This window comes from Protomyctophum parallelum (genome assembly GCF_964188405.1).
Source record: "Protomyctophum parallelum genome assembly, chromosome: 3".
Classification (NCBI taxonomy): Eukaryota; Metazoa; Chordata; class Actinopteri; order Myctophiformes; family Myctophidae; genus Protomyctophum; species Protomyctophum parallelum.
Genome location: NC_139698.1, coordinates 45,351,348 through 45,373,161, shown reverse-complemented (window position 1 = coordinate 45,373,161; position 21,814 = coordinate 45,351,348). Strand labels below are relative to the sequence as shown.

The following is a 21,814-nucleotide window of genomic DNA, read 5'->3' as shown; positions in this document are numbered from 1 at the left end:
TTAAAAGAATATCTGATTTCCGTCTAGGTTAATGGCTGGATGGCTGTAAGCGAAAAGGACCGAAGAGCTCTCACATGGTTTTCACATTAGTGGGCGAGTGGAAAAGGAAAACAATCTCGTTTGGGAATTTCATACACAGAATCCAAACAATCTCCATGCGCAACAGAACAGCTCAATTCAGCAACAGGAGTTGGACTGCACAACTTCAACTGCAATAACCAATTATACACTTAATCAGAAGAAAATAAATAGCCATATGTAAATAAACAGGCCGAAAAGTGTATAGAATACTTCAAATAGGTGGTTACATGATCACCACAGTAACATCTAACGGTCAATGGAGGCAACCACCGAATAGACAATGCAGATACAAGAGCGCGCCCCAGCACAGCGACTCATTTCAGTTGATGGGCTGTAAAGACCAGGACCTGACTCAGCAACGAAATGACGCCCAGAGATTCTCAACTTATTCAACCTAAAGCATTGGCTGGATCTAAATGAGATTTCAGGTAAAATATTATGTTTTTATTAAGTTTAGTCATTTTTACATATATATCTCTATCTCTTGTTTTTTCTATGGCCTGTACAGTTTCAGTTTCTTGTAGGCTAGATAAAAAACCTAGGCCTACTCACTTACTTGATCATGTAAACATGCCTACTTACTACTGGTAACGTTTTTCAAAACGTTCTACTGCTTTTGCATGAGTTATTGATGATTGACACTTAGCAGAGATGTTCTATAAATTTGGGCTTTGCAATTTGTGGTAAAGTAGGCTACAGTATGGTTATTTTTGGGAAGTGATTTACAAAGCACAATGATAACTCAATGGTTGTGTTAATAAAGAACAAAAATACTGATGCATGGTTCCTTGGCTTGAGTGATGCTATTTGGAGGGAAGGGGAAACTGGCAAAATACAAAAAAAACAATTTCATGAATTTACCAGAATCTGGATATATTATCTATGTAGATGCAATGATATTCAGTTATTCTACACATAATTGTAACTTTCTTTCTCTACTAAGGTGAAAATGCTGATAAAGGGAAACATGGGGAAAGGCGTGGCACTGTGCCTTTTATTATTGGCTCTACATGGAGTCAGAGGCCAGAGAAGAAGAAAGTTAGGACAGCGGAACAGCTACAGCCAAGATGAAGCAAATGGTAATTCCTCAAATGAGGTGTCCAACAGTCCAGGTGGTGAGGGTTGTTATGGAAACTAAGACCAAATTTGAACATCAGTTATCCACGTTGGAAAACCAAGCAGCTAATAGAGCATCCTTTCTGACCAAAGCAAATATTTAGATTTTTACAGTAACACTTGGACACATACTTTCTTTGGCAAGTACAGTTGCAGGTCCAAGACCAATTTGGTCTAGTAACAGTGGTACAAAGACAATTTCATACAAGGACAAGAGGATCTCTCATACATTGCAAGACATATCACTGACAAAAGAAAATACAGTTAAAACGTATTAAAGTCAGGTTGTTACATTGTTACATTTACATTGCTAAAAGAAGAAAATGCATGTTTCACAATGAATTGAATTGAATAGTGAACACCAAAGAAATCGAGTGGAAAAATGAGTGGCAAAGTGAGTTTAACATTGTTTAACATCATTTAATGCAATCATTTTGGACCTTTCTGTATGGATGTATGGGCTGTCAAGGTCAGAAAGTAGTTTTTTGCCACTCAGTCACGCATATACCTCTATAATTAATATTATTATTATTATTTTAATTGGCACACATATTGGTTAGGTTTTGGTAATTATTTCTCTTCCACACAGGTCACGCATGTTCACTGCAGGTGTCTTTCATCCTGGACAGCTCAGAAAGTGCAAAAACATTCCTTTTTGAGAAGCAGAAGGCCTTTGTGCTGCATTTCAGCACACGCCTCTCAATGCTCCATATTGCTGGCTGGAAACTGAAGGTACGCCTGGCTGCTCTCCAGTACAGCAGCTCTGTGTCTATAGAACACAGATTCTCGGCCTGGAAGGACCTGGACTTCTTCCACAGCAAGGTCAACTCCATGGCCTACATTGGCCATGGTACCTACTCCACCTATGCCATCACCAATGCCACTCATTTGGTGGTTGAAGAGACCCCAGAAGACAGCGTCCGGATAGCATTGCTGATGACTGATGGAGTCGACCATCCCCGCAACCCTGATGTCATCGCAGCAGCAGCCGAGGCCAAAGATCATAATATCAGGCTTTTCGTTGTAGGATTATCAGACATTTCCAAACAGAGTCAAAATAGTGCCAAGCTCCGGGCGATTGCCAGTACACCTGGCCAGCAGTTTGTTCAAAGTTTAACTGACCCTCAGTTGGAGGAGAGGCTGCTCAATGAGATCGTGAGTATGGACATTGTGCACCTGTTGCCCACTACTTCTGAAATGCCTGCTTCTAATATGGTGACCTTGGAATTTAAGTTAATTTGCTTGTCGTTGCAATTTGCTTTGCATGAGACTGATGAGTGTCACCTCAACTCATCCTGTGACATCATCAATCAACTGTATAGTGGGAAGTGGATTAGTGTCACTGCTCATATTTATTGATCTTGATCCATACAAATCTTGATCTTGATCGTAGGTTCAAATGCAGCGAAAAGGCATGTTGGTTGTTTTGGTCCTTCTTTATTTTGTATTCATTCAACATTCAGTTATCCTCTAGATCAGGGGTTTCCAAAGTGGGCGTTTAGTTTTTTGGGAAGGCGGGGTCCATTCGTTTAATTGATCTGTAACTCAATTAATTTGAAATTATTATTCTAACATCTTTCAATATCACCACTATGAATCTATTTCTCACCTACAATTATTTGATATTATATTTTATTTTAAACCAAAACATCTTTTCATATCTGGTTAGAAGGACAGAATCATTGGAAACAAGTTTGGGTTTCCAAGGCCTGATGAAAGTCAATTTGGGGTTCTGTCTTCTGTGTTGTGGTGCTGCTAGAGTTTCAAGAGAATCAGTGCAAACAGCACTGGAGACTATCACACAGGTATCTCTTTTACGTCTGTTTATCGTGTCCTGTTTCAATTCAAATGAGCTTTATTGGGCATTGGCATGAGAAAACATACGTTTACATTGCCAAAGCAAGTTTCAAAATATAATAAAAACAGTTGAAAATCTGTCTTCAGCTGTCTTCAGATGAATATCCTAACCGGATGTTATGTTTTGGTTTAAAAGAAATAGATTCATAGTGGTGATATTGAACGATATTAAAATAATAATTTCAAATAAATTGAGTTACAGGTCAATTAAACTAATCGACCCTGCCTCATATACAGTTGTAGGGGGTACAGCATTGTGCATACTGTAAACAGAGCTATATGTCACATTGTATAATATTGAATATCGGTTATTTAAACAGGGTATAACGTTTTTTTAAACAAATGGCACCAATCATTTGCAGTCCCTTTGGGACAAATAGCAGCATTTCTTCTCAAAACTATTTAAATAGTATACAAAAAGCCTCAGATTTAAAATGCGTTTAAAGGCAGGTCTAGACGTCTACTCTGTACAGATAGTAGTCCTTAGGGTGGTTGTATTCTATTGGGTAACCTTCTTTTATCGCAACAATTTACAAATCTTGCTGCTGTGTTCGCACATTGTTGTAACTTGTAGCCTATTTCTCCCAATAGGTGTGGGAGTGTTTTGTCGTTAGTCATTTTTTCAAACTCACTTTGGGTGTGTAATCTGTGGGAAGTATGTCTCTGATGTCTTGGTATAGTGGTATAGCAGGTGGTTTGTGTGCAGTGGGTGCATAGTCTGTCTTCCCTTGGGAGCGGGGTCTGTCTGTTTCAGTCAACCCTGTCCTCATAGAGAGTTGAAATCTCAATGACAGAATTGTGTGCCACATGGGGATTTCCCTCCCCATTATGCATTTTCCATAATGTTGAACATCTTTAATAGGTCAGGACCCGTCTAGAAGCGCACAATTGCATGGCTTGTTCTGCTTTCCAAGAATGTGTGATATTTTACTTTCCAGTTCATATGGTTCATGAAAAAGACTGCATGCATCACATTGAAGCAAAGGTAACATCATATCTAGCTGGAAGTACAATCTCTAAAAACGCTGGGACAATGAACACACGTCCCAAACTCTTCTCCCTTCTGGCTCCAAAATTATGGAGTTGTGCACTTCGCATGCAATCAAACTGCAGACTCACTCCCAAGCTTCCGCAGTAGTCTGAAAACCCAGACTCCATCTTAGCCCGTAGTACTTGCCGTAGCACTTGCCCTAGCCTCGACGACCTTACAGGCGTATGCAAAGGCTCAACTTATTTAATTTAGATAGCATTTTGATTTTATGTAGACATAGCACTATAGTGTATACGCATAGTTTCATTATATTCCACTGTTAGTCAGATGTTAGGTTCTTATGTTTTATGTATTTGATGTATTACCATGTGTTGTTCTTGCTTACTGTAAATCTCTCTGGATTAAGAGTGTCTGCTAAATGCCTAAATTGTAAATCTAATCAAAGCCATTGTTCTAACATTCTTTTTAAGTTTTCTGTCTGCTGATTGTACTCTTATAGCATGGTTATAGCCTATTGTCAAATAGAATAATGACCCAAATATACTGCAGCTCTAACATTGTATAATACTGTTTTGCATCCAGGGTGCTGTTACAGCTGAAGAGGTAAGCACTTAACACTTGAAAATGTGAAAGAAATCAACATTCACTTTTAAGTCTTGTGAGGAGAATCACAATGCATTGTTTTACTCTTCTCAGTGTCCACAGTCCCAGGTGTGTTTGTGTGAAAAAGGAACGAGAGGGCCTTCAGGAAGTCCAGTAAGTATTCATGCCAATATAATAAAAACGTTCAGGGGAGATATTTAAAAATAAATGCAAATATAGATGCTAATATGTTAGTTGGAGAAAGACGATAATATGCCAAGTTCTTACATGATACTATTACACCCTCCAGGGTAAAAAAGGGGAGGCAGGCTATAGAGGACCACCCGGTGTAAAAGGATCAAAGGTATGACTCAAAAAGAGAACATTTATTCTGTTTACTCTTTAGCCTCTTGTGAACCAAGAACATCATTCTGACTTAAATTTGGGGCTCACAGGAGTATTTGCAGGCAGATTCCTCCACCTGCATTCATAAATATTTTCATGCACTCGCTTACACATATTAATTGCCCCATTTGTGTAGCACTCAACCTAGTGTGTAATAACTGGGTCTGATCCATGGAGTAAAATGATTTGAACAATAGAAACCAAGTGTATCAGCTTGTGGCCTTCTTCTAGAGTAGGCCTACATAAAGTTTGAGTGTCAGTTCATTCAGGATACAACAGGTCTAAATACTTCCTTAATGTAAACGAAGTCCACACCCACAACACCAGAGGGAGTGCAACAAACCATGTAAAACCCAGATTTGGCACAAACAAGGGACTAAATTATTTTCGCTCCTATGCCACCAAAATGTGGAACGCCCTACCAACAGTCATTAAGACATGTGAATCCCTTGACTCCTTCAAAACCGCTCTCAAAGGGCACCTACGGATGGCTGCAATTCGAAACTGGCCTCTGTAAAATCTGAATCCCCCCCCTTTTCCCCTCACTGTATATGTATCTTTTCCCTTTTTGCTTCCTATATGATGAATTCCTGTTCTGTACTTTAGCTACATAGAAATGTCTATTTGTATGTCTCTAAATGTTTTGATGAATTGAACAATGTGGACCCTGTTGTAAACAAGTGTAATGCTTAATTGGGTCGTCCACTCACAGTTAACAGTCTTTGTATTGAGTTTGTGCTTGAAATGTACTGTAAATTTTGCAAACTGTTAATAAATATTTCAATCAATCAAAAAAAAGGTGTCTGTGAAGGGCAGAGGCAGAAACCCATCTCTCAACATAGGCATTACGCTCGTAAAAAGTAATAATAATCAAAACTGTATACAAAAATACAAGATGGTCATTTGATAAATGTAGCTTCTTATAATTAATTAGGTTATGACCATCTCATTTACAGGGAGATACTGCATTGAATGGCCGTCCTGGAAGTGAAGGTCCACAGGTAAAATATGTTACACTTTTAATACATAACTAGGGTGATTTTCCTAAACTGGTGAATGAAATACGGTATCAACTGTTCAGAAATGTCACATCTTTTACAGGGCCATGCAGGCTTCAAGGGTAACAAGGTTGGTTCACTTATTGCTAGAAACTAGCCCATGTAGTATACTCTCTTTTGCTTCATATGAGTTGTTTATTTGTTTATGGAATAACTGGTAGACCCCAAGCTTGTCTGATTATCTTTCAGGGAGAAAGAGGTGACTGTGGCACTCCTGGAGAAAAGGGAGATAATGTAAGTTCAATGCCATTGACATGATCTTACTTTAAGGCAGTCTTGTTATTCTTGTCCTATTAATAGAATACCTTGTCTTTTTCAGGGACCCGAGGGACCTGCTGGTCTACGAGGACATAAAGGAGAACAGGTAGAACAGATATATGTTAGCATATATTAATGCATCAATTTAAAAGACAGCTTTTATAATTTTGAGCTCTTACAATTTAGTTCTTCACATAGGAAAATGTCCAAACATAGCTTTGCCATTGGATTGAAGATACAGACAGGACAGTCACCCTCAAATATGGAAAATGGAAGCAGAATTTGTCATTTTCTCACCTCTGCACTTATGGAATGTGAATATTGGATTATGGCTAATCCTAAAATAATGTGGCTATCAAAAGCAGTGAATCCAGGCTTGCAGGATATTATTCTTCGACAGGAGCAGACTTTGTGTGGTGGGATTAGCACAGGGACATAGCAGTCTAGAGAGCCACTCTTCCTTCTCTTTGGCACTGGCACAGTGTCAATATGGCGCTGTTATTTTGCACTCAGGGACTAGAGAATCTAAAGGACATCAAAGCCAGGAGTTTCTGAGTTTGTGTTTCTCATTTGGTACGGGTTTGTTGTAAGCTGAGTGGAAAAGATGTTTTCGTTTTTTTCTTGTTGAACATATATTCAGATATTTTTTGTGGCTAAGATAGCCAAGGAAAGTTTGTCATACCCATCATCATGATACAAAAATTTAAAATACAGTATATGAATACTGTACATTTTGTAAGTTATTTGTTGTTCCTGTGCACACAAAAATCCTGAATGTGAATTTAACTCTGAAAGTATACAATTTTACCCCAATTGTATCTATTTTGCATTTTCAGAGACTTGTCTTTGTCTTTGTCTTCCAAAGGGTACCAAAGGAATTCCAGGAGACATGGGTGCTGAGGGCCCACTGGGATCTAAAGTAAGTAAGAAGCCACATGCAATTGGCTTCCCATGTAGGACATCCATGGGAAAAATAGAAACACAGTATATCTATTGTAGATTTGACAGAAATGCAACATGAAATGACCTTTGTTTCAAATGTGTGGCAAAAGCCATTAGAATGCTGCTCCTCCATTTAATATTTCCAACAAGGAAGTCCTTTTACAGAAGAAGTGAGTGATTTATATAATTGGGGAGAAAGTTCAGACACCATTGAGATACAAGCGAGGAACAAGTTCCGCTCTTTATTTTTCGAATGCCTTAAGGCTAGCAGATCACATTTTGGCTTACTTGTTGAGTCTTTTTGTCTTAGCTCTTTGATTCCCATGGATGTCATTTCCAAACAATAGCGCTAAACTCATCACTTCCACATTCACATCGTTGTCAACAATTAGTTTCTGTGATTTTTATCTGCACTGTTTAAAAGCTGTTGCCGTTATGAAGGCTTTTATTATAGTTCCCCCTGAGGTCGTACAGACATTAAAAAAAGCATTCATATCTTTGAATGAAAAATGAGTCAAATCTTCCAAGCAGACCCCAGCTCACAAATACAGCTCAAGTGTGACATCTGTGTTGCCTTGACAACACACACATCATGGGAAAATGGTCGCTGTCTGGAATAGTCTCTCAACCGGCCATTGTCCTTAAAGGTTTTATGTCATTCATTTTCATTTATTTTTCTTTTTCTTTTTTCTTTTAGGTTTTATGACCTCAATTACACCCAAAAAACCTGAACTTTGAACATTCAGTGGATTTTCTGTGGTCTGAAGTTTTCTTTGGGGTTTTTGGGGCCTTTTGAGCTACAATGAAAACAGGCAACACAGTGAAACAGTGTCATCTGCTGGCAAATCCCATTGACATATATGGGATTTGCAGTAAGTGATGTCACTTCAAATCAGAGCACCTGTTTGAGCCAGAAAACCCCAGATCACAGAAAATCTACTGAATGTTAAAAGTTCATGTTTTTTGGGTGCAATTGAGATTAGAAAACCTAAAAAGAAACAAGAACAATTCCAAAACCTTTTTTTTAATGTCACAATCCCTTTAAAACGTTATTATACCCAGAAGAAGGTTATTGGTGTGTCACTCAGGTCTCAGACAGCCACTGTATGCTTTTGGGAAATGAATTGTGATCACATGATAAAACCAGAATGTTTCAAACATACTGTAGGGAGACAGAGGTGTAACTGGTGCTTCTGGACCACCTGGGGAAATTGGTATTGGATTCCCAGGAGCCAAGGTGAACCTTTATTATCATCCTCACACAATATGATTACAGTCAAATAGTGAATTGTGGCAATTTGTTTTGTTATTGAAACTGTTGTAAGATGCTGATGTACTGTGTTAACAGGGAGAAAGGGGAATTCAGGGAAGACCTGGTCTCCTAGGTCCTTTGGGGATAGGAGAACCAGGACTGCCAGTGAGTATGGGGATTGTGTTATTCTGTTGGTACAGCAACAGCACTACGTCAACATTGGGCACTTTCTTCTTTTTTTCAACCTTTTTCATGTCAAGGCCCATGATGTGAGCCACGGACCATCAATTGATGAGATTTAGCCTTGCAGACCCAAAACAAAATTATATTTTGGTACCGTTGGATAAAATTCGGTCCACAATTATATGCTGTATTGATGTTGGTACCATTGGAGAGACAACAGGCAGACGTTGATCAAAAATAACAAATCATTTACATTGTCTAATTGTGTAGACTTCTTGTAAATTAAGTAGTTTTAGAGTTATGTAACTCTTGAGAGTGTAAAATGAAACGGGTCCATTTGGTTTCATCCGGACCACTGGTTGAAAACCACTGGGCTAAGTGACAGGGCTGTTTTCACAGGGTCCACCAGGGCTGGCTGGAGCACAGGGGAATCCAGGTCTACCAGGAGAGGGTCTTCCAGGATCAAAGGTCAGAAGAAGCTGTTTCATAGAGATGCTGGAAAAGTTTTCTACATTTCTTCAGTTCATGCCTCTACATAATTGACCTTAGACTCATGTGATGTTCATTCTGTGATTAAAAATGGTAAATGGTGCATTAATATAGCACTTTTAACGAAAGCGCTTTACATAGATTGTGCATATACATTCACCCATTCACACACATATTCATACACCGATGGAAGAGGAAACCATGCAAGGCATTTAGGGGTTCAGAGACTCAAGGACACTTCAACACTAACTCTGGGGGAGCCCATGCAGGACCGAACTTGGAACCTTGCAGTTCCCATCTGGCCGCTCTAACGGCTACTCTATCCCTTTAAATAACAAGCAGTTCAAATATTCAGAAATTGGCCAATGAGCACAGGGGGGCAAAGCTAAGCAATGCCAGAGCCATAGAGATAGAAAGTTGCACTTGCATCAGTGAGCAGTCAGAATCAGTACGGGTCACATGCTTCATGGTCACGATTCACTGCTTGGCACTATACAGTAGTGTTTGAAACTATTGGTCTCCCAGTGGTATGCAAATATTGAAGTATATAGTTTTAATGTATTTCTGATTTACGGTAGGTTTGCTGCTAACATAGACCCAAGACAATGAATATCATATGGCACTTCATGGGGTGTGTAATTGATAGAAAATAAGTCATTTTTTGTATTAACCTTTTCGTGGCCTTTACAACATTCCATTGTCTCTGGTGATACACGTTTGCTGCTGTTTATGCAAATTGGCCAGTGGCCAACACCTAAAGTACTGTAGTCCAAGAGCTATATTTCCACTGGTGTGCGTTTCTGTGAAATATACAGTTTCTACACAGCTGGTTTTCCATTAGATAGATCACAGATCTGTTGTGTACTTAAGTAATACTTTTTTTAAATTTCTATCTCTCCAAAGTATTCCCAAATAACAGACATGATATGATATCTTAAATCTTGATAGGCTATCACACTCAAGTACATTTTCTATATATTGTACAGCCCTACCTTCTGTCACAATGGCTCTGACGTAAACTCCAATGGGAGCTGATCATCGCCATCCCCACAGTCCACATCCACATCCTGCCACGGGGCAAAATTATAAAGTTTGACTTGAGGTTGGCACTAGCAGGTCAAAGGGTCACCAAAACATAAAACAAAAAATCCTCTGAGGAGCATGAATGTAGTCAGCAAGTTTCATGGCAATCTGCCTCATAGATTTTGAGATATATTTTGTGCAAAGGAAATGTTTAGCCTACGGGTGGTACTACTTTAAAGAAAGGCCATGGGTTCAAAGAAATTGTATTTCCAGTGTATTGACACTACATGGGTTCATCAAATTCAGTAGGGGTCGTCCTCCATGGAGTATGAAGGTGCACAGAAAATCCCATGGCATATAGATATAGACAGTATTTTCTTTTGACATCTTGTTCGAAACCATGTTGGATGGATGGACAAATTACCAACACAGCCATCCTTAGTAGTGCTAGCAGTGCTAGATAGAAAATATATAATAGTAGAAACTAGAAACACTTCAAGTGAATCAGAACTCAGTTAACAAATCAGAATCTTAAATATCTTTTTATTTTATTTTTAGGGTGACAGAGGATATGATGGTCCCAGGGGGAGCCGTGGTCTTCCTGGTATTGGATTCAAAGGTGACAAGGTAAACTTGTTAGTTAGAGATTGATATTTATTCCAGAAATGTGGCCAGCCTGAACTAAACAGTATATACATAATTATATAGCGATGTAAATTGATTTATGGTGAAATGGAAACGATTTCTTTTTAGGGAGAAATCACGCCATACTGTTGTTATTTTACACCATTGTGAAATCTAAAGTTTAATTTTTATTTTATTTTATAACTTTATTTATAGGATTTTCAATTTTTGTAGACAAACAACCCCACATATACCCCACCCTCCCCGGTTCCATCACAAAAGAAGACAACAACAACAACAGCAACAAAAAAAGCAACAATAAAATAAAATAAACAGGTAGTAAAGGATATAAATAGTAAATGAATAAAATAAATACAATAAAATGTGCCTTTTACTAGATTAAGGGGCTACACAGTGAACCAAATTACATGTACTGTAGGAAAACACTTAGAACACATCATTAAAAGACAGTGAAAGGGTGAATTCAAGGAAAGGGGACCAAGCCTTTATAAATTTCTGGCGAGATTTGTACCTGTTGTATCTGAGCTTCTCCAATGGTATAAAGGATATAACGTCCTTGACCCAACTTGTAAATGTTGGAGGTTTATCAGATTTCCAATTGCGGAGAATAAGTCTCCTCGCTATGAGTGAAGCAAAAGCTATGAAATTGGCTAGGGGAGAGGTAATTGGTGCATCGTCGTTGGGAACTCCAAATATAGCAGTTATCGGGTTGGGCGCAATTGGCATATGACAAATGGTTGAGAAAGCATCAAAAATACTATTCCAAAATGGGTTCAAGGAAGTGCATCCCAAGAACATATGTCCAACAGAGGCTGGCTCCAGATGACAGTAGAGTCAATGTCAGGATAAATTTTAGATAGTTTTTCTCTCGAAAAATGCAAACGATGTACTATTTTGAATTGAATTAGGCAATGTCTTAGGGCCGATTCATACTCCTATTTTACCGCTGTTTCGGCGCTGTAGTGCCGAAATGATTTCGGCTCGTCAGAACTTTTCAGTAGCACCGAAGAGCCGACTTTAGAACGGTACCCGCCCCCCCGAACCTCAAATGACGTCAAATTGTAGGCTTTACAGCGCCGAACCGACTTTTATTCGGCTCTAAAATAGGAGTATGAATCGGCCCTAAGACATAAAGAGGTAGTATGAATACTCTAAAGTTTAATATAACGTATTATTCTTATTCTTATTCTGAGGGAGCTCATGGGCCTGCCGGGATTCCAGGTCCAGTTGGTGACCCTGGAGCAGGAATTCAAGGTGAAAAGGTAAAAGGTGTTAATACTGTAGTGTGTTAGACTGGCATTCCCTGAATGTCCTTCATTATTGTGTCATGTATAGCTCACACAGTTGGTGGATTACAATTATAATATTATTATCTAGCTAAATTGACTTCGGAACAAAGTGTTCAGATCGGTGGGCCATGTGCATTTACAGATCATGTTTTTTAATAATCAATTGATCGATTTTGTTCCGGTTTGGATCAGTGGAACTAATGTAGCATACAGTAAATTGCTATTCATCAGTATCACAGTTTTTCAAGGTTTTAAAGAAGAAATACCATGTAATTTGTTTACATTCATTTACTTTTTGTCCTTCCGTATGTCCAGCTTTTGGTGTGCGTAACCCACATTTTGTCCTAACTCAAACATGAAATGCCATTGACAATGAATGGACAATTTGACACAGATTCTGATTGGCCGGAATGAGATGATGTATGATGATGTACAATGATAAATCACACAGGTGTGATTTTTTAATTAAGGTCTACTAGCAATTATTTGGGGGCTTACTTGCAATACCCTCGTGAGTCGTGACCAGGGGGGCAGTCAGACAGATATTTCGTGAAGCCTCATTTGAAATCGGTAGTTCATATAATGGCCTGTTGTGGCGCTGGACCGGACCCAAAAAGCCCCATAGCTCCATAGAGGCCCATGTATTTTGGCCCAACTTCACCTAGACTGTATTACCTTAATAAACATGGTCATGAATACTTTCTTCTTCCAGTCACTAGTTTAAAGTCTCATTTCTAATGTCATAATATTCTTTTTGGAAAATTATGGTCCCATTAATTACAAAAATGACCATAAAGAAAAAAAAACATCGCGTATGTTCTGAGGGGCGTGGCTACCATTACAGTCTATGATCGGGATTCCCCTCCCACTCGAGTCAAAATAAAAACCAACGGAGAAGAAGGGGGGAAGTCCCGCCTCGTTGTCTGGGCAGCCAATGACCAGCTGGTATACAAAACGGAGCCAGCCAATGGCCAGCTGGTACCAAAGATGGCGACTTACATCAGGAATTAGCATATTATTACAGGCTTCATTTTACGTTCATGTTAGACCCGGGGAACGCTTTGTCCATATATTTTACAGTCTATGGTCGTGACACAACCGGGGGCACACCAGTGGGTGCCAGTCCACAGGTTGGGGACCACTATAGATTAGACCAGCGGTTCTCAAACCTGTTACCTCCTGACCTAGCTGACGCACACCCCCCACATGGAAATATAAATTGCATAAGCTATATAAAGACATACATTTCCTATTTATCCACATGCACATATAATGGCATGCAGCATAGGTTCTGCATATACTTGCCATATATTGGCATATGTTAATATATATTTAAAAAAAAACATAGCACCACCATTAGCCTTTTTATGTTGTGCGTACCCCCTAGAAGGCGCCAGCACACCACAAGGGGTGCACGCACAACAGTTTGGGAACCACTGGATTAGACCATAGTGTGTAAAGCTTTTAAAAGCCAGACATTTCCAGAATTCTTTATCATGTTGATGTTGAGTTACAGACCTGACATTTCGAATATCTTGCTCCTTGTCAGGGTGATCAAGGACCGGCTGGACCAGCAGGACTCAGAGGAACACCTGGTATAGGACCAATGGGACCTACGGTAAGAATGCATGAAAACATACATTAGCCTACTTTATTAGATAAAGCACATTTCTGCATCCAGATACATACCTGTACATACAGGTATACATAAATATATTGTTTCTTCACTTGGCAAGTTGGCTACACTCATTTCATCATAAAATGTTGGTGGAATGTTATTCTAGGCTTGTCTGTCATTACCAACCATGTCCTTTCAAACATGAGCGTTTTTACAGAGGATAATTGCTCAGTTTCATGGACAATTATGAATGGTGCACAGACAGTTGCAGTTATGACAAACATAACCAAAGGTTGTCTATGACAATTCCCCGGGGGGGGGGGGGGGGGGGGGTGTAATTAAATACATGTGTCAATAAAAGCAAGACAGAATAATAAACTATGTCACATATTTGTTATTCTCAGGGAAATCAGGGGTTCCCAGGTGAGTCTGGACAGCCAGGGGAGAGAGGTATAGGAGAGCCAGGACCCAAAGTAAGTTCACTTCTATCTTCATCAGCAAGGTTTATCATAATCATCATCATCATTAATATTATTACCATCATCATCATTATCTCTCTCTTCCTAGGGAGACCCAGGGGCTGAGGGGCTCCCTGGAATTCCAGGTCTCCCAGGAGAAGATGGAACTGCAGGACAGAAGGTGAGTGATGTACAGTCAATTATTGTACATACACTTATTACACCACTTATTACACCATACTGCCTTTTTACTTTTACAAGTCTGTTGCTTCAGTAGTTGTGTTCAAATGATACTAGGGTGACATCGGGCTGCCAGGGCTCAGGGGACCTGATGGTGCACTTGGAAAAGGTGTCCCTGGGGAGAAGGTATCTGAATCTGTTTATAACATACAGCTATCAAAATTGGCCATCACAGTTCTTGGACTGAAGACTGTGTTTATTAAAACCACTGAAAATAAGCTTGTGCCATTCTGATAGGGAGACAGAGGAGAGAGGGCGCCCAGAGGCCAGCCAGGAGCTGTTGGACCTGTGGGACCATTGGGGTCCAAGGTATGAATAGTTCCATGGATAATGTTATTTACACCCTCAAGATTAACTACCGTACTTAAGCCCAAAGTGTTTAAGTAGTTAATATCAAAGCCTCAAAGGACCACAATGGAAATAAACCCTCAAGCTTCTTTGTTTTATCCTTTTGACAGATATATACAAATACGCATGATCAAGCATTTTTTCATGTAGTTAAAAAAAATCCAGTGATGGGTGGATCTGTCATTCTATTTCTATATGTGTTTGACTAGTCTTCTGATTGTCTTCGTTTAGGGTGAACCAGGTTTTATTGGGCCACCAGGTCCAATTGGACAACCAGGACGGGGCCTACCTGGTACAAACGTAAGCCCATATATCAATATCAATCTGTAATTTCCGAGATATCACAAAACAATAGCAGGATAATGTTACCTTATTGACGTAGTTCTGATTATTATAGGGGGACCCAGGCCAAGTGGGACCTCCTGGACCTGTTGGTGAACCAGGGATTGGTATAGCTGGACCTAAGGTCAGTTAACTTTCAGCTTTGACTGTTCTTCTGGTTGTGAAGGTGCTGACATTTTGGTGTGTTGGGCTTTAGGGTGATAGAGCGATGCCAGGACTTGTTGGACCACCTGGGCCAAAAGGGGAAGGACACCCTGGCCCTCCAGTGAGTATCCAGCGATTTTTACTGCCCCTTCTATTATTACTTTGAAGTCAAGACTAACTCATCATCTGGTTGTGTGTATGTTTTTTTAGGGAATTGCAGGACCACCTGGATTGTTGGGAGAGGTTGGTCCAGAAGGCGTAGGTTTACCTGGACCCAAGGTACAGTAAAGTTTATGCAGTAGAATGTTATGCCTAATGCAGTTTGGAGTGCGGGCACTGAATTATACTATTTGTCATCAGCTGACCTTGAGTGTTTCAATGTGTCCTCGTTGCTGTCTTTCTGGTTCTTGGTACAGGGAGACAGGGGTTTAGCCGGAGTCCCAGGACCAACTGGCTCATCAGGACTTGGGCAGATTGGCCCCAAGGTAATCCTTCAGAAGTAAACCGCATTTTCACGATAAAAAAGCAGATCTACAAGCTATATGAGCTTGTAGATCTGCTATTTTTCATCATCATCATCATTTATTTGACCATGATCACATGATATGGAGCACAGATTCATAAATAGTATACAAATGGTAACAAACCTAAAGCTACTCATCACGATTCACGAATACTATTCAAAGAGAAATTATTTCCAGATGCATGTTTACATGTGTTTTATTTTTCCAAAGGGTTCAACAGGTCCTATAGGTCCAACTGGACCACAGGGATTATCAGGAGAGGGAATTCAAGGACAAAAGGTATTACTGAGTCTCTGCAGAAATGTGAAGTTGCCATATGGGTCAGACTACGTTACAAAGTTTGCGCCATGATGCTGCCATATTTTCCTACTCACCTCCATGCACGTACAACATGCTCTGTCTTCAATGTTTCAGGGTGATCCAGGATTTCCGGGGATCCCTGGTCCCAGAGGCCCTCCAGGACAAGGTCTTCAGGGGGACACGGTAGTGAACTGTATTTGCACTGTATACAATACTGTACACTCTTTCTTTGCAACTTCCCAGTTTGTCACTGCCAGCTCTCTACATATCATCAGTCCATAGGAAGTACAGACCTACTGTACTGTACATGAATTGGAGCTATACTGTTCTTGCAGGGGGACCGGGGATTCAGAGGTGAAAAGGGAAAAAGGGGGGACAAAGGACATGATGGAGAGCAAGGGCCTACTGGACCTTGGGTACTGTAACCTTATATTATAAGTTACTTCATCACCATTTCACTGACTCTGTCTATGCACATTCATTATAAAGCGTATGCCTATATTTAATCACAGGGTAAAAATGGAGATAAAGGAGAGCCTGGGCTTACAGTAAGTACAGTGTTTAATTAATCAACATAAATAATTAATCATCAATCATCAATCAATCAAGTCATTGAACCTCATCTTGCCTTTTTTAAGAACATTGTGCTTACTCTCTTTTACAGAGAGAAGAAATCATCAAAATAGTGAGATCAATATGTAGTAAGTGTTTGATCAGATACATTTCAAGATTTTCTGGAAATCACAGATGATCACAGAATTATCCCACGATTTTGCAACCCATTTGTTCACTCAGTGTCAATTATCTAATTTCTAATGTAATCCTGGGCGCTACACTTCCTCTGCTAACCTGGGGGGGCAGCAGACTGGCCTCATGCTTCCTTCTATGCATGAGGAGTCCAAGTTTCCCCGTCCAGACGTAGTGCGTGGAAGGAACACATTATTCCGATCAGTTCCTTTCCCCTCCTCCATCAGGCGCCCCAGCTGGCCAGGGGGAGGTAGTTTAGAGTATTGGTTATATCTTCTTAATTACATTGACCAAGCAGTGCTCACACGATGACCATTTGCTCTCACGTCATGCTTGTTGGGTGTCGTTTGATGTGTGAGCAAAATGGCCAACCTGTGAGCATGGTGAAGGGATTAGGGGTGAAGTATTTGTAATGTACAACACCAATGACAAATAAAAGTCATAAATGCAGGGCACATGAACATAGGCTTAAGTAAAGCATCTATTCTAATCTATTTTTCACTTTCCACAGACTGTGGAGTCAAATGCCGCCAGAGCCCCTTGGAGTTGGTATTTGTGATTGACAGCTCTGAGAGTGTGGGCCCTGACAACTATAACGTGGTCAAAGACTTTGTCAATGCCCTCATCGACCGCGCCTCGGTCAGTCGGGACACCACGCGGGTGGGCGTGGTCCTTTACAGCCATATAAACATGGTGGTGGTCAGCCTTAGGCACGAGTTCACCCGTGACCAGATCAAGACTGCAGTGCGCACCATGGCCTACTTGGGTGAGGGCACCTTCACAGGCAGTGCCATCAAACAGGCCAACCTGCTGTTCAAGGCAGCCAGGCCAAATGTGAGGAAGGTGGCCATCGTCATTACAGATGGTCAGGCGGATAAGAGGGACTCTGTGAGTCTGGAGGAGGCCGTTAAGGAGGCTCATGAAAGTAAAATTGAGACGTTTGTGATCGGGGTAGTGAACCAGAGCGACCTGATGTACGAGGACTTCAAGACAGAGCTGCAACTCATGGCCTCCGACCCTGATGAAGAACACGTTTACTTGATCGAAGACTTCAGAACACTTTCAAGTGAGCCACATGTCACCATGTAGTATAGTGGACTGTACACTGTACCTTTCTCATAGAATCAGTGGTTTACAAAGTGGATAACATTTTCTTTTACCTTGTTGTTTCCCAGCTCTGGAGAGCAAGCTGCTAAGTCATATTTGTGAACGTGGAGATAGAGCCCTGTTCAGCTCTATTCCCAGCTCCGCATCATCTCCGGGAACTCGTGAGATGGCTGGGAGCATTGGAGAACCTCCATACAGAACGGACACAGACACCCCTACGTTTACAGGGGACGTCAGGAGAGTACACATGTTGGTGAGTGAAATCAACACGACTATTATTCACAATAATAACTACGAAGATTGCATTCAGCACTCTGCATACCTCTGCCAAAACTACTATGAAATTGTGAAGAAATATTTTCCTACCTTTGAGGTATTTCCTATCTCAAATATGATTAAAAAAAGAGTTATCGGTAAGCATCTCTTTGGGGCAGCCTACTGATCATTCCCGCCAAGTTTAATGAAAGTCTTTCTATCCGTTTTCAATTTAGACTTTGACCTTGATCACCCAAAACAAAGTTAGTCATCTCTGCAGGTCAGCCGACTGAATTCCAAGATTGATGTGGCCATCCTTTCTTGGGTTATTTTTTATTTATTTATTATTAGACAGGCAGATAAATGAAATGGTGTGAAACATCACTCAGGTCGAGGTAACAAGACACTTCACCATATGACCTTCACATTGGCCCGACTACACAGTCCATCACTCTCATGAAGGCCTGGTACACATGGTTCATTTACTTTAAATAATAATAAAAACGTATTTATTTTACAGTACGGTATATATATTATTTTTTTGTTTTTGTTTTTAACATTTAAAAAACAAAACATTTCATTTCCCCACACCTTCCCCCCCACCAGCTCAGTGGCCTTGTGGTTAGAGGGTCCGCCCTGAGACTGGGAGGTCGGGGTTCAATACCTGGCCGGGTCAAACCAAAGACTCTAAAAATGGGACCCAGTGCCTCCCTGCTTGACACTCAGCATCAAGTTGGGATTGGGGGTGTACTTGTACATCAAGCTGCCTCACGCTACAGAAACAGGAGATAGGCTCCTGCCCTATGGGCCTCATGGCTCGGCAAGGCTACTTACACCTTCCACGCCAGCATAAATACAAATTCAATTCAGATTAAATTCATTCTTGGGTGATTGACAATTACAGACTTAAGTACTCTACCAATATTTTTAAAACGATCTTGCCACTGATTCAGTGACCATGTAGCAACCTATCTGGTTCACACTAATATCTCAAGACAGATCTGCTAACAGCAGAATTTGCCAGCACCTTAACCAATTTAAACCTTTAGGTGATTCTAAAAATGCCTTCTAAAGTTTTCTGGAAAACTATTTATTCAAAAATGTATACAAATGATGCTATATACAACAACAAGGCAACAACTACCCCAAAAGGGGTTCCCATCTTGAAAGATGAATCCTATAAAAGGGGTTCCCATCCTAAATGGTTATCATTAGGAGGAATAAACACAGAAGTGCCCGGGAGGATGTGGGACTAAGAAAGGGGAGGAGCCAGTTGCTGCTTTCCACAAAAGAGTAGGTGGTTCCCCCAAAGGCAAAAACAGATTAGGTTCAAAATAAACTATGAAAACACTGAGAAATGAAAAGATTACTTATAGATATATTTTTTTTTGTTTCTATGTTTCTACAGCCTGGCCCTCCAGCAGTATGAAAACACTGAGAAATGAAAAGATTACTTATAGATATATATTTTTTGTTTCTCTGTTTCTACAGCCTGGAGCTCCAGCGGCACGCCCCGCTAGAGAACCAATCATTCCACATGGAACCACGACAGATGAGAGGAGCATGACAGACACACTACGAGTTCCGTCGTTTGACAGAGAACCATTCAAACCACTCACAGAGACCGTTCTGCCATCCAAGGTGAAGAATCCCACACTGAGCATGGAGGTGCCAGTGGGCACAGGACCAGAAGGCCCTACTATCAAACCTCCTGTCTCAGGCCCAGAAAAGACACAGCCATTGCCACCAACTGCTCCACCACAATCCCCAGACACCTTCACACAAGGTATATTCCAAGCAACTATGAAATCATGTGATTCAATTAACTACTTTCACTTTCTCTGGTTTACTTAATTGTTAAAAACCTTCTATACTTCGTGAAACTAATACTTAGTTCACTGCCTGGGGTCAACTCTGTAATCTGGTCTGCTTTTCCCCCTCCTCTATACCAAATCTCTTCATCGATCGTGTTGCTATGCGTCACAAGCTTGTATGTACATCGGCAGATGTTCACCCCAGAAAAGGGGAACTACATGGTGGCTTTCTTTTATAATGTAGTGTTTCAAAGAAGTGTTAGGCAATAGCAAATATAATGTCAAAGTAATTGATGTTTGGCATTTCAAACCAAAATTATAATCATTCCAGCCTTAGTAGTTGTTGACATATGAAATAATAAAAATGCATGGATCCATAGAACTATAAGAAGCATCCAAAATTCCAAATACCACAGACTGCCTATCATCTTTAACCATGCATGAATAATGTATACTATTCTCATCCTACAGTCTTTAGATAATATCTGAAAACACATCACAATGATGAAAATGCATTAAGCGCTCACGGTATCTTTGCCTGTGTTCAGATATAGTACACTGAGCTCACTGTGCAATACAAACTAATACATGAGTGCACTCCCGGTGCGCATATCCAAACGTAAAAAAAAAAAGGATTCAATAGTCTATATATGTAAGATCTCACTTTTCATGTCTTCTGTTGTTTCCAGAGAAGCGCTGCAGCCAATCTCTGGAACCAGGACCCTGTCGGGATTATGTTGCCAAGTGGTATTATGATGCTACAGCAAACGCCTGTGCTCAGTTCTGGTTTGGGGGATGTCAAGGAAATGATAACCAGTTTGAGACTGAAAGGAGCTGCAAAAAAGCCTGTGTCCAGGTCTAACAAACTCAGACAAAATTACATTGCTGTTTACTTCTTAAGGCTGTATAGTTTGTTTTCAATAAGTGACAAAAATGCCTTTAGTATTTAAGACATATTCATCCGATATTCATCCATTTCATATGCAAATATACTCTAATGCAATGTTTAGAGGCTTGGCTCATTAACGTTAAATTGTGGAGGAAAATTAATTGAGAACCTTGCTAAAGACATTTTAATATTATTAATAACGTAACTTGATCTATAAAGGGATCCAGTTCACCAGAATGTAATGACGAAATCCAGACTGCTAAAGATTATCACTTTATCTGCCAAACTATTGTATCCACTGATATGGTAAACTAAGCTAAATAAATTAGTTACAAAAGAGAGGTAGAGATTAATAGAGAACTAGTGGTGCCAACCTGCAAGTAATGTTACTTTAATACTCACTGTTGAGCAGTTATGTTAAAGACTTCCAAGTCTAAACACTAACCTTTCTATTCAGAAAAGTAAGAATGTTTGTATGAATGTTATAATGCAAGTTGTATGTTTTTAATACTGAATGCCATTAAAAATGTAATGTAAATGTAAAACAAAGTTAATAAGAAATGTGTTATTGGTTGGATTGAAAGAGGTAGGGAAGATTGCAGGCCAGGATGAGTCCATTAACAAAAAGAAAGGGTTTGCACACTAGAAGACGAAAACTGAGGCTCTTTAGATGCAAAAGAATAGCCCTTTACTTACAAAAGTGCAAAAAGTGACATGGTGAAATAACATGACACAGAGTGGGCATTTCAGTCCTCAGATCATCAACACTTCTTATTGGTTGGTTTACAATGGATTTCTAGTGAGGTCTAAGAACCTATGAGTTAGTAAACTAGGATAACTGTCATTATAACTTACCC

At 40.1% G+C, this 21,814-nt stretch overlaps 1 protein-coding gene across 1 annotated transcript; it reads left to right on the top strand.

Moving 5' to 3' along the window:
- Positions 1-31: 31 nt before the first annotated feature.
- col28a1b (collagen, type XXVIII, alpha 1b) lies at positions 32-21,613 on the top strand. The gene is made up of 35 exons (XM_083761793.1): positions 32-509; positions 1,025-1,160; positions 1,787-2,352; positions 4,628-4,648; positions 4,742-4,801; positions 4,938-4,991; positions 5,989-6,033; positions 6,134-6,160; positions 6,280-6,324; positions 6,410-6,454; positions 7,214-7,267; positions 8,459-8,527; positions 8,639-8,707; positions 9,125-9,193; positions 10,796-10,864; positions 12,076-12,144; positions 13,721-13,789; positions 14,194-14,262; positions 14,357-14,428; positions 14,545-14,613; positions 14,725-14,796; positions 15,067-15,135; positions 15,233-15,301; positions 15,374-15,442; positions 15,532-15,600; positions 15,738-15,806; positions 16,056-16,124; positions 16,260-16,328; positions 16,481-16,561; positions 16,658-16,693; positions 16,810-16,846; positions 17,404-17,958; positions 18,068-18,252; positions 19,746-20,040; positions 20,758-21,613. Exons 1-35 carry the CDS (start codon positions 498-500, stop codon positions 20,928-20,930), a joined length of 3,606 nt encoding a protein of 1,201 aa, XP_083617919.1. The 5' UTR covers positions 32-497; the 3' UTR covers positions 20,931-21,613.
- The last annotated feature ends 201 nt before the right edge of the window (positions 21,614-21,814 follow it).